The sequence below is a fragment of the Antrostomus carolinensis genome, unplaced genomic scaffold (assembly GCF_000700745.2).
Source record: "Antrostomus carolinensis isolate BGI_N321 unplaced genomic scaffold, ASM70074v2 scaffold11212, whole genome shotgun sequence".
NCBI lineage: Eukaryota > Metazoa > Chordata > Aves > Caprimulgiformes > Caprimulgidae > Antrostomus > Antrostomus carolinensis.
In genome coordinates, this window is record NW_010301624.1 from 33,710 (window position 1) to 47,490 (window position 13,781).

The 13,781-nt window shown below is 39.7% G+C and overlaps 1 protein-coding gene across 2 annotated transcripts in view; it reads right to left on the reverse strand.

Annotated features, from left to right (window-relative positions):
• Positions 1 to 3,936: 3,936 nt before the first annotated feature.
• Positions 3,937 to 13,781, reverse strand: part of VSNL1 (visinin like 1) — a 50,245-nt gene continuing 40,400 nt past the window's right edge. Inside the window, exons 2-3 of one of the 2 annotated variants that reach the window (XM_010163536.1) lie at positions 6,190 to 6,405; positions 4,201 to 5,249 (exon numbers count right to left, since the gene is read on the reverse strand). In XM_010163536.1, coding sequence (XP_010161838.1) covers positions 5,052 to 5,249; positions 6,190 to 6,405 — 414 coding nt within the window. In that variant the 3' untranslated portion in view covers positions 4,201 to 5,051. Of the gene's footprint in view, positions 5,250 to 6,189; positions 6,406 to 13,781 lie in introns of both variants that reach the window. The other variant, XM_010163537.1, reaches the window with a different exon arrangement.

The following is a 13,781-nucleotide window of genomic DNA, read 5'->3' on the forward strand; positions in this document are numbered from 1 at the left end:
GTATCTCTGTGTATGAATACAGCATACTATTGAGGATAAATGTGTAATAAGGTCTGCAAAGTTATTACTTCCTGATGCTGGATAAGAGAATCTTTTGTTAGAAACTCTTAGGAATACAAGGGGTTCCTGTAATTTTTTTTTTCGTTTTTTTTAAAAGAATTACTGTATGTGTACAGACCAAGAATAAGCACAGTTTTGATGATGAGAAAATTCTGAATGTTCAGTTGATATTTTTAACTACCAGCTAGTGGAATTTTTTAGCAGTTGTTCTGTTTTTTTTCTTCTGGAAAAGATGAAATATATTTTGTATAACTATGGAGTAATATTTTAATAAACAGTGAGAACTGATACTTGTGGTAATGTTTTAGTGACTCTACACATTTAAAATTAGCATTAAGTTAAAAATGTTGTTCTTCCTAGCTCTGCTTTATTTATTAAACGTGCTAATTAATACATGCATTAAAACGTGTTTCATTTTTTTCCAGTGGAACCACAGCAGCTGAACATGAGAAACTATTAGTACTTATAGAGTATACTTTCATAATTAGAGAAGAATTTATTTGCAGTATATTCTCTGGGTAGGGAAAAAAAGTGATTTTATTTCTTCCTAAAGAGTTTATAGGGAAGAGTTTGAATTTCTTTGGACATGAGCTTACAAAACCTAGCAAATTGTGGTTTTAGTTCATTATATTGTAACAAACTAAAGTGACAGAAGTCCTTCCAATATAGAGGAATGAAGTGGAATAAGAATTTTGAGAAATAATACTGTAACTTTTCTACATTATAGTAGGCCTGCATTTTTTTGGGTGTCCCCTCCCACCCTGCCTTGGGACTATACTAGAGAAGTTGAAATAAAATAAACTTGCTTTATTTAATAATAATATTAATTTAGTAATACAAGCATTTAATGGGGATAAGAGGGAGAAAGAGTAACCAGATTTTTCAAACTGCTCCAAATTAACTTTTTTTCTCCTTTGTTCTCCTTTCTCCAGGAACTTGAAATCGTTGGGAGCTCTTCAAAAACAATCACTTTTTAGACTTCAGCCATTAAACCTTTTTTCCCTTTTTTTTTCCCCCCAGGTTATGTGTATACAAAAGCCATTGACACTATTCAGAGAACAGCTCTGCAGTTTCTACAGTTATTTACCAAATAGCAGTTCCTCAATAAAACCTCATTGCAGTGTAACTTTTAACTGAACTTAGTAACTAAATGTGGTTTTAGCCGCTGTCTTGTGTTTTCGTTAATGTTGTTTAGTTTTAATGCATACAAGCATGTGTTAATCTTGTAGGTATCTCTAAAATATGGAAGGTAGGTAAGAACTGAAGGAAATACACTAAGAAAGCTAGTGCATTCTAACTGTAGGAATTAAGTCTAGAGATCTTTAAAAGGCTTCCCATGTTTACTTCCGAAAGCCCAGGGTAACGGGCCAACAGACTCGCAGCAGGTTTTAGGGTGTTACTGGCCAAACGGAGCTGGGCTTTTTGTTGAAGTGTGTGTCAGAAGAGAGACAGATGGATGTCATAAATTGAAGTGGGGAGGTTCTGGTTGGATAAATGGGGGGAGGGATAGCTCACTGTGAAGATTTGAGGATGTTGTCTTGACAAGCTGTGGAATTGCCATCCTTGGAGGCTTTCAGGGTTTGGATAGACTGCTGCACCCCTTCAAGCAGGGAGTTGGACAAGAGACCTCTGAAGGTTCTTACCAAACTAAACAGTTCCATAATCCTGGGATTTGTTGGAATACATATTAAAGATGCTTACAACTTTAGGATTATGTGGAAAAACTGAGGGGCTGGAGGGAACCATACAAAGTGCATACTTGGCAAAACTTGTCTGGAACACAAGCCCAGTTTGTACTGCGAGTCCTCGATACTGTCACAGGATCATGAACCACATGTTTAGTTTGACTCAATTTTATGATGAAACTACAATGTTTCAGATCCTTTTACAATATGAAATGATAGAGTGATGTAGCATTATTTTCTCCTGATTTTCTTCAGCATCCAAAAAATAAAGCAAGAGTGCAGAGGCAGGAGAGAGAAAAACATTTATCTTCATTAGTCCTTTTATAATGAGTTATGCGGAGAAAAGAGCTTAAGGAAAATTACTGCATTCCTACTGAGCTAACACTTCAGCTTTCTCTCAAGTTTTATATCGACTTGCTTGAAATATTGGGGCAGTTGGAAACAATTCTGGTCTTTGGTTCACATCAATATATTGTATTTATTCTAATCTACGACTGTACTTGATGAAAATATGTGCCTGAATGTAAAATTATTATAAGCAACTGTTTTCATGGTAGAGGATTAGTTCTGAATAAACAATTACTGAAGCACTTGCTTGGATGCACTTAATTTGCAGTGATCCAAAGGTCTCAAAACTACCTTACTCTTGTTGCTTTAAATACAGAGTTTATTATACCAGCTACCTAGTGAGAGAACTGCAGTGCTGATGTTACATTTGGTGATTGTGTTTGAGCTGTTGGCCATTTTGGATGGCAGTGCATTGCTTAATGCTGCATTAAAGTAAACAGAGCCTGTCCAGCTACATAAATTTGAGGTGCAGGGAAATGTAAAATGAGGTACTGCCTCTCTAATAAGTATATGTAAACAAAGAGGCATAAATTCCCAGGAATATTCAACATCTTCTCTACAACTATTGATTTAAGTTGAAGTGGAAACGGCATATAATTCTCAGAAGTATGTAACATTTTCAGAATGTGTGTTTTATTTTTAAGTTACAGGCAAATGTACATAGCATGCCACTCTCTAATTTGCTAAGAATATTACCTGTGTAGTCTGAGTAAAATTCTGGTATTAAAGAATGACCTGGAGAAAAGGAGGCTCAGGGGAGACCTCATCACTATCTACAACTGCTTGAAAAGAGGGTGTAGAGAGGTGGGGGTTGGTCTGTTCACAGTGACAGGATGAGAGGAAATGGCCTCAAGTTGCACCAGGGGCAGTTGAGATTGGATGTGAAGAATTTCTTTATTGAAAGGGTTCTCAGGTATTGGAAGGGGTTGCCCAGGGCAGTGGTGGAGTCACTATCTCTGGAGGTATTTAAGAGTTGCCTAGACATAGTGCTGAGGGACATGGGTTAGTCGGGGATTTGTCAGTGTGAGCTTAATGATTGGACTTGATGATCTTAAAGGTCTTTTCCAATCTAGGTAATTCTGTGATCCTGTGAATGTAGTTGAAATTTCCACCTTTTGCTGTTTGTTTCGAATACAAAGAAAAATATGAGAGGATGGCTGTGGTTGTGATTGTGTTCCCCCACCACCACGTCTGTTAGCAAAATATGTAAAACTCTTTTGTCTCCTCCCCCCCCCACTCCCCCCCCAGTTTTAAGATGAGCTTTGTTTTTTACATTTGAAAATACAGAGAATTATTTGGTTTGTGTCATGTTTTATTGTCTGATTTTTAGCTATTAAGAGTACCATCTCATTTCTTCGAAAGATGAAGAAGAAATACCAAACGTGCAATTGTAAATTTGTGGGTTTGGTTTTGTGGAGGTTTTTTTGTGTGTGTCTTTTTTGTTGTAGTTCGGTTGGTTTTTGTTGTTGTTGTTTATTTTATTTGGGTTTTTTGTTGATTTTTTTTTTTTTTAAAATCCTGTGAGCAACCAACTGTTTAAAGCAACTGGGAAATGTGATGTAGGAAGGATTTTTATCTGCAGTTTCTGCAGACTGCTAGTTCTCGATGCTTTCCCAGGGCTGCACAGAATTGTACTTGCCACAATATGGAGATAGACTTGATTGCACATAGAATTGAGGAGGTTCTCTTCACTATCCCTTCTCACTTGTCACACTTTATGGTTAATTTACCAGTAATGATTTTTGACAACTTGTCTGTTTATATTAAACCCAGGGTAGTTTAGTGTCATATGATAAGAGGAAATACTTTTACTTAAGGAGGGAAAAAGATTTAAAAGACCAGATTTAGGCCAAGCAAATAAACTGTATTTGACTTCCAGCTAGCTTCAAAAGCTACGTGAGCACAGGTCTAGTAGGTACATTGTTAAATCTTGCCATTAGCATCTTAGAGGATAAACAGCTGCTCTGTTGGTAAATACAGGAACTACAACCTTTGGTTTTGTATGACTCTTACTCATGAGTGAGTGTCAAGGAGTATTTATCTTCATGCTTTCATAATGAAATGTCTATTTCCCGGTAGTACAGTGACATAATTAAAGAGACTGAACTTTTTTATATTTTTTTTTTCCTTCTTATTACCATGCTTAAGATATGAAATAAGAATTAGGGGAAAAGGTCAAATGTTATAAATTTATTTTGGGACATATATATTGCAATCTCTGTGGAAGCTTTTGAAAATTCAGGCAAAGATCAATACACTTCCAATAAAACCTTTAAACTTCCAATAAAACAATATTTTAAACATTATATATATATATTTATATATACTTTTAATTATAGGGATCATTTTAGCAGGATTTTCTCTTTTTTTTTTTTTTATACTGCATTCCTCTGACATAGCTCTTTCTGGATTGAAGGGATGCAAATGAGGTAAGAATTAAGGCAAACCTAAAAGGCATGCAAATGAAGTACATTTATATCCACTGACAATACAAGCACATGTGTGGATCAGACTTCAGAGCTGAGGAACTCTTCCCCTCTGTCTGTCCAGTACTACTTTACAGCAGAATGGTGACATGATTTATAATAAACAGTTAACATTACCATGGGAATTCAGTGTCACTAACATTACTCAGTCTAGGAGACACAGAGCTAGCATCAGTAAAACATGAACAATAAATAATATAATTCACTGCAGCACAGGACTGCTGCACAGGCTTCAGAGGAACAGGGTTGTTATGAAATGACATTGCACACGTCACGTTGTGGCAGTTTATTTTTATAATATATATTTTTAAAATTCTTTAGCAAATGACATTCTCATGCACACAAGTGTTTCAAACACAAGAAGCAAGTCCATTTATAGGTAGTCCAAGCAAATTTTTGTGTGTGTGGAAATAGCTGCAAACTGAATGGAACATTAAACTTTTGTGCAGTCTATGACGCGTTGTACACAAGCTCATTTTTGAATGTCACACTGCAGGAGTAATACAATGGAAGGATCACTCTTTGCAGCTTCTTTGAACTCATCCAGTGTGATCTGGTCGTCTTTGTTCTTATCCATCTTACTGAAGATCTTGTCTACCCGTTGCTCAGGCGTCAGACCATCCTCATTCATTTTCATCATTATCACAGTGCCCACCATTTTGTAGATGGCCTTTGGGAAGAAACAAAATAGAAAATTCAACATATGAAATATAACCTGATTTTTTTGCTGTGATCAGATTCTGGGAAGATATTCCAACAATAAAATGATTGCCAGTTTCCCTATTTTTTTTTTCTTTTTTACTCCAGATGTCCATATACTTCAAACAAGGAAGAATGTGTTTTACTTTCTTTAGATGTAGATTTATTTTGGTGGTTGCATTTTTCCATCTTAGAATGAATTTATTTAGCTTTCTGTTTCACAGTGCAAAACTGCTGTAACCTATTCTCTGGATCAACTGTTTATGTGGCTTTTAGTCACTCCATTGAAATATTTCATATAAATTCTAAATAGTCAGTTTGATCAGTGATCACCTTTTAATAGCTGTGTGTACATGTAAGCAAAATCTGGTACTAACTACCGTGGGTAGTAGCTGGCAGATGACAAGGGAGGTAAACTTGATCCTTCCTGTTATCGGCTGTGGTCATCTTAAAGCCCATCTGCAAGAGCTCACTTAAAATAGTGTGGTGTTATCCCTGTAAATTTCTGTAATCATCTAAAGTTAATCTCCAGTAAGGTTTCAGCCACTTGAGCTACAAACCAGTTATTTCATGGGTGTCAAGTGATTTTGAGATGGGCTTTGTAAATCCTTTGCTGTGCTGTTCTTATGGTTAATCCATTCATCGGAAAAAAAAACCCCAACCCTCTGGATATTTAAAAGCTTATATGCACATATGTACTCTCTGCAATTCTCAGAGATTACATCTATTTAAATGTTAATATGCTTGTACCACTTAGGCATGAGTGGTATAGGATGAATGTATGTAATGTATGCTTTAACGATACAGTACAGCCTCTTGTGTGCTTAAAATCTAAATGGTATGTGAACGAGTACTCAAATTTTACTAGTGTGTTTACTACATGTTATTTTTAAGTGTCATATTGATCTCACCTCTATAATTTCCAGCATTTCCACTCTTGTAATTTTACCATCACCATCCAGGTCGTACATGTTGAAAGCCCAGTTCAGCTTTTGCTCAAAACTGCCTCGTGAGGTGATGGACAGTGCACAAATGAACTCTCTGAAGTCGATGGTCCCATCTCCGTTTTTATCAAAGGTTCGGAATGCATGCTGGGCGAACTTTGAAGCATCTCCATATGGAAAGAACTGCAAAATAAAATAATAAATAGACCTGTGGGCAATGCCAGGGACCAAGCTACATACCTGACTGCAAAAAAACACCGGAGTGAGGCATTTATGAAGAGTTGCTGGTGGGCTTTGTGCGAAACTGAATATATGCAATGTCAACTCCCTTAGCAGTTGCAACGTAATGATTTTTAAAAACATGTATGTACAAAAAATCTTTTAGCTTACCACAAACTATATTACAAATATATTTAACACCAATTTAAAGCTGAATTAACTAGATGAACCTTAAAATGAAGTTGGGTGCAAATGGAAGATTGTAATATTCTCTGACTATGAAATACAGCAACCAACGTGCATTTTAAGAGTATGTTTTCTGCCTGGGGATGACCAGCCTTTGACACATTGCAGCCAAGTAGATGTGTGGGCTTGTTACATAACTTCATGTATTAAAAAAAAAAAAAAAAGATAAAAAATCCACACATAACATAAAAAACCAGGAACATATGTTCTCTTCTGCCAACCACCATAATACAAGTACATAAAATGAGAACTGTACAGGCCTGAACAGTACAGGACAATGCTTTTCATGTTTAATATCCATTATCAGTGAACACTGCAAGTGCCTGTAGCTTAACAAAGTATTTTAAATGACCGTAACATGTAAGTTTTCAGCTGATATGTTCTCCCTTAAGAAATGTATGATTTAAGACATTTGAGTCAATGGTTGTTCATTCAAGAAAATATACCTCCTAAGAAAGGGTGTTTTAACCCAGTGCTGAAGTTCCACTGCAGTCAATGGGGGGTTGGAACCAGATGATCTTTAAGGTCCATTCCAACCCAAACCATTCTATGATTCTGTGATACAATTCAGGATTGCAGTGACAGCAGCTACCAGGCCTTGCTGAATTGCTCTTCTAGTACAAACATCAACCTCACTCAAAGCAAACAGAGCTCCCTCCATGGGAAGGCTCTTTGGGCTCACAATCATACTCAGCTGTGTCAGAACAGTTATGTGAATATTACCCAAAACCTGAATGTTATTGGCAGCTTATTGAAAATCCTGCTTGTTGCTTTCTCTTCTTCATGATCTACCTTTTCCCCAACTTCTGTATCAACTGCAGATGTTAACGTAGGTGATATTTAATTTTACACGTGTGTGTATAGATATATGTAGTTCTGCAGATCACTGGTGGGAAGTTAAGAAGTGGCTCTTGTGCCCTGTAGCTTGACCTGGACTCCACTGCTCCCCCCTTCTATTCTTGGGAGCTTGCTGGCTGTTCAAAGCCGAAAAGACAATTAGAATAATCTCTTGCTTCTTAAATCTGTATTGATCACTGCTCGGTGACATACAGGTTACAAAACAAAAGACTTCCAAATTTCACAGTCTTCCAAGTGTTTCAGTGAAGAGCTGGCTATTGCTGAGGTTGCTGCCTGATCAGTATTTCTATGACTGTCACTCCGCAGTCTCTGTAACAGAAAGGCAAGCAGCTGGAGGAAAATGGGATCATCCTTTCCACTGTCCAGAGAAATGAAACACATTCAGGTGCTATTCTCCTATGATCCAAACTGAGAAATGATAGAAATGTACTGGTGGGACCAAAGAACTAAAATGCAATGAAGAAGCTCACCTACAAAAATGGCTAAGAAGTGGAAATACTCAAGAGTCCAAGAACGAAGCAGAGCATTAGGCGGGGTCAGTGGCTGGAGATGCTGAAGAGCATTTCTAAATTATTCTTGGGGGAACACAAATATATTGTTCAGTCTCCCATCAGAGAAGCTTAAGCAAGCTGTGCCTACTGCTTGTGACAGTCAAACCATTAACCTCATGTAGCACAGAGAAAAGCATCCTTGTAATTTTTTCATCACAGCAAGACAACATTTTCTCTTCTGAGGCGAGAAAGGCAGCGGAACTGCTCAGAGCTAAGCCTTGGCATTTACAGCCTAGTAAGGTGCACAAATGGAATTGATGCTTCTTTTTTTCTTTTTTTTTGCCCTTTTTTTTTTCTCCCCCACTTTTTCTCTCTATTTCCCTCCCTCTAGGGAACACATGCAGTAAAAGGTCCCTTGGGGACTGAAGGCACTCTTCTCCAGTCTGTACCTGCTGACTTGTATTATTTTTAGCTCAGAACAACTAAAAAACATTGTCAAAACTTGTTTAAAAAACCTACTTGAAGACTACCATTGGTTTGTTGTGAAATGGTTCATAAATAAGAAATGGAGAAAAAGAATACCAAAACAATTACAGAGCAAAAGAAGCCAGCTCTGGTAAAACATTATTTTATTTCACTATTAAAATACAGTGAGGCCTTAGGAAAGTGTAAAGGCACAGACTGTTAACTGCTTTAAGACTAGTCTGAGCCAAGTGGCAATGGGAGACGGGGATCACTGGAAGACAAACACCCATTTTTGGCAGGGGGGTATGAAGAGGGTGGTTTATTCTGCCTCATATAACACTCTAGCATGAGCTCAGTCAATGCCTCAGAAACAAGGAAAGAAGCACAACAGGGATTTTCAGAGGCTACAACCACTGGGCAAGTCAGTGGGTTCTTCAGCCTCCTCTGCAAACTCTTGTCCGGGTGATCAATCTACATAGGAAAGCAACCAGTTCCCTTCTGCTGCAATGGCACTACTGAGAATTGCACTCTACACACCAGCATTGTCTCCTAGTTTACCCTTTTCATCCAAAAATCAAGACAAACCATACCTGCCTGGGCTTTTTACAGCAGTGAGTTCCACAAGTAACTAAACACTGGTCATGCCTTTTTTTCTGCTTCTCATCTCTTTGCCTACCCTGTGCTTTTTGTGACTGGTTGTATCAATATGCTGGTGTGTGAAGAAAGTGTTATCTCAGACAATTACCAATTAAGAAAGGAAAAACGGATTAAAACCCCAAATCTCTCTTATTCTCCTTCTAAATTTTGTCAGAATGTCTTGCAGGTTCTTAGCTCCTAGCGTGTTTCTAGATGCTTTTTCCATATCTGAGGTGAGGGGTTTATATGGTCCCGGAATAAGAGTATCTAGGAGATAGCATCAACAAATTACACATAACTTAAGTCTTAGGGAAACTGACCAAATATATAGAAATATTTATCTGCTTGGCTGCAGATGCTTCTAGCATCTTTGAAGAGATGCTGCTCACAGACAACTCTGTGACCAACTCTATTCAGATCAATTTTGGGAGGGAGTTACTGAAAAATCATACAGCATATGCTAAAGCATATGGCTAAAACATAAAGAAAAAACAAAACCAAAAGCAATACACTTCCTCAAATTTCCCAGTCATGGGGGAGTCCAGAAAAGAAGGATCTCGCTTTCCTTGGTAGGGTGGGGTGGAGAGACTCTATAGACAGCCTGAGAAGTGCTTTGTTTTTCATGTGATGTTTTATCATGTTTGAGATGAAAAGGGAAATTCTGCTATGAAATCAGTAAAACCAAAATTGAGTAATGTATGGAAAGCTGAACATGCTGCCTACACATACCCTGGTGACAACTTGGTCACTGATGTAAGGTCACAGCTTCCAGCACCGAGGAGAGAGCTCTAGTGCAGAGTGGGAGGTGGGAGAGCAGGACATGATATAGGGCTTCTGTAGCCCCAGCTTGGAGAAGATGAAGGAAGCTACTGCTGATACCCCATGTGGGGCTCAGCACTGCCACGCTCTGCTGAGGGCCGAAGCAGCAAAGAGGGATGAGCAAGGCACAGCCCGTGCAAGTAGCAGCATGAACATCATCAGGGGCCAGCACCTGGAAACAACCCTGGAAGTTGGCTCCCATGGGAAAAACCCTATACAACTGATGCTGTTACACTCTAGGAAGGAGTTACTTACCATATTTATCTATCCTGTTAGGATTTTCTTTCCTTCCTTTAATGTTTGCTAAGCACTCAGTTCACCTTTGTAAGTGGAGAACATGAGCACTTTGAGAATCAGAAAGTTTGGCTGCTGGTAGAAGCTCAAACTGGTATATTTTACAGTAAATCTCTTAAATTTGAACCCAGATGCTGATAGCTGCTGGTCAAGCCCCATCTTACAGATCCCTGGAAGTGAGCAGCCCTTTGAAGTGTCTTTTCTCAACAGCTCTAACAGCTGTTACTCACAATCTTTTCTGTAGAGGGACCAAGTTCAGACTTGAGGTTTTATCCCCAGCTTTGTATGTCATGAATCAGATACGGGCTCCCACTCTGCAGAGTCACAGTGTTAAATGTGTTTGAAACTACAGCACATGAATGCTGTGGATATTTTCACCATGAGATAAAGCTGCGGAGGTATTTTGGTCACTGAGGGGGATGCTTGTGATGACTGGGAAGTAGGTTGCTGCTCACTAGTTTTTCAAGAGGACGAAGCTCTGGGCTCCTGCCAACAGTACAAATGCAAGAGTCAGGGAGATAAGAAAAAAAGAATACTTTTAAATTCTCTCCTTTAGAAAAAATAATTGTAACTTACTATAATGTACTGCTCTCTTGCACTTCACGTGTTAAGGCATGAGAAGGGGAAGAGATTTACAGGCTGTGACCACCCGGACCTGTCGGGAAGGTTGTGCCACTCTGGCAGCAGGGTGACCTGCAGGGCTGCAGCCTGTGCCTGCCAGCACCTCTTTGTACAAAACCGAAAACTGATGTAACAAGAGCATAACCACAGCAGCACAAAGACACAGCCAGCACATTTGTCCTTCTTCTGGAGAGATTTGACTGCCTTGGGAATACACAGCTCAAGGGTAGGTCAGGACAGATATACCTTTAAAATAGATAAAGACATATTTTCAAGACTTCCTGAGGATGTGTGGATTAAGAACGGATAAGGCACAACATGCCCCTCTTATTCATGTTACATCTCACCCATATTCTCTGGAGGAACGCCAGTGAATGAATGTGAAATGTTGTGAGCTGCCTCCCTGCTCAGCGCTGGAGCGGAGAGGGCTGGCAGAGAACATCCCACCACAGATGGTGCGGACTGGTGGGGAGGGGACCAGTGGGACAGGGCAAGGCCGAACAGGATGGGGTTGTGAGGAGGAATGCTCGTGGGTGTGAGAGCCACAGCATCGCCCTGGATCAGTGCCATGCATCGATCGCTCTTTGGTCAATGGAGGTCAAATTAGGTGTCAGAAACTTCTCCCTTGACTGGTTATAGTGAGAACAGAGGGATCATTAAAATTAAAGTATGTTTTTTATTGAAATGTAAGTCTTCACAGTCCTAAGCAGGGAGAATTCTAGTCCTTGTAATTCTCAGACTAGGCCTCTTCCCAACTATCTTACATATATTTTTGTCTGAATAAATGTTTTCAGCGCTTGCCTACAAAACAGACGTTCCAAAATCTCAGCAGTGGGATGATGCAACATCTTTCCCCTGCTGCATGGTCTCAGCGTGGACGTGGAAGCCCCACATTTGCTTCCCTCCCCTATCTGAGACAAAGCAAACGGGCAGCTCAGGAGAAACCGCCGGCCACAGCGTCAAACGGATCAGGGAACTATGCGCTCCCAAACTGGGAACAGCTTGTGTGAGCTAATATTAAAGGGATCAGTGTCCTGGTTTCGCTGGGATAGAATCATAGAATTAATTCTCAGTCAGAAAAGCTGCATTTTAAGAAGACTGCAGCACTCAATTTGGTGAGAACAAAGTTGATAAGACACTTTGGTTTAGTTTGTGGCCAGCCATGTATGTGGGTTTCGATAGCGATCAAGGTCTTTAGAGTGAGAAATCCAGGGCAGCTGACCCAAGCTGGCCAACAGAAGTTTTCTATACCATAAACGTTACACTTGCTATAAATTGTAAAGTTTGCTAGGGATGACCCTCTTCCTCAATGGTCGTCATCCCTGGAGGGTCTCGCCCATCATTCTGCGCCCGAGGCCTACTCTCCTGCTTATTGTGACCATCACGTTTTCGTCAGCTGAATATAACTTTGTGTATTTTATATTAGTATTAGTATTAATATTAGTTCTTATTATTATTTCATTAAATCTGTTTTCCTTTCAACCCACAGATCTTCTTTCCCAATACCCTTGCCTAGGGGTAGGGAGGGGTCATTGGGTGATAGAACAACTGCCTAAACCAAGACAATCAGAAAGACAGCAAACTTCAGAGTTGGATGTTTTTTTTTAACAAATTAGTGGTTGAGGAACTCCTTTAGGAGAGAGAAGACTTGGATTCTAGCATTTCCCCCACTACATACATTTTAAAATCTACTTTAACTCAGATAATTTTTACAACTCTCCTTTCCTCTCATCTGCGTCTTAACCACTACAATACTAAGCCCAATCCGTACCATTAGCAGTATGGGCCAAAGCAGACAATCCAATTACTTCAGTGGGTTTTGCACTGGGCCTGTGATCATGCTAAATCTGAAAGCATTTCCTTACCACTTTCTAGTTCTGTCAAAGGTTCTCCCTGAGTTACTATTCATTGGATGAGATCTTTAATGAACTGAAACACATCCAAATGCTGTTATTCAAGTCCAGACCCTCAAGGGCCATTAGGCAACCAAGGCAAAACCCACAGAGATACAGGAAAGGAAGGGTACTGAGCTATCGCCTTTGTAGCCAGATCTCTCACTACTTTAAGGTGTCCAAATATTTTGGCTGTGGATTTCCAAGGGCTTTCTTCACACAACTTTTCTGTCTAGACTTTGGACATCCTGCACCTAGAGGCAACTAACCACAACTCCCTATGCTGAAGTCCTTCCGTGGTTCCTAACCCAAACTGCCCTTTAAATGAAAAGCATTTAGATGCATTTAGATAACCACTGAGGATTTGAGTCTCAGAGCTTTCTGAGGCAGAAGTCTACTGCAGAGACATAACAGGCAATGAATGAGCACCCAAGAATTTGGCTCCATGGAAGCAGAAGTAATTTCAGCAGTTATGTGTGCTTCCATTAAAAATTTAATCAAACGTTAAGGGATTTGGATCCCAGAGATACAGATGTTTCTGTCCTGTTCCCAGCTCTCAGCCACAGACTAGCAGCACATCAGCCCAGAAAGGCGCATCACATGCCTTCAAAAGGTCTGGGGCCATCTTGTTCATATGCACTGAAAATACAGTGAGGATTACAATGATTTAATTACTGAAATTCCAGGGGGTGGAATTGGACCGTGTCTCTACACCGTGATAGAGATGGGATGCAGTAACAGATCCAGACACAGTGTTCAGATGTGTGGTACAGATGGGACCCTCTTCTCAACCTTCTCCTTATCCTGTTCCTCTCCACACTACATTATCACTCTGTTATGCAGATATATCCTAGGAGAGGTCTAAAAGCTGTCGCAATAGCTCGCCTCAGCTACAGCACTGATGCCACTGATCTCCACATGAGCTGAAGCAAGTGCTGCACTAATGGGGCTGATGGGCATCCCAGTTCTCTGCTCCACCACAGTACAGCCAGAGGAATATGAGCAGGTTGGCTGGGTA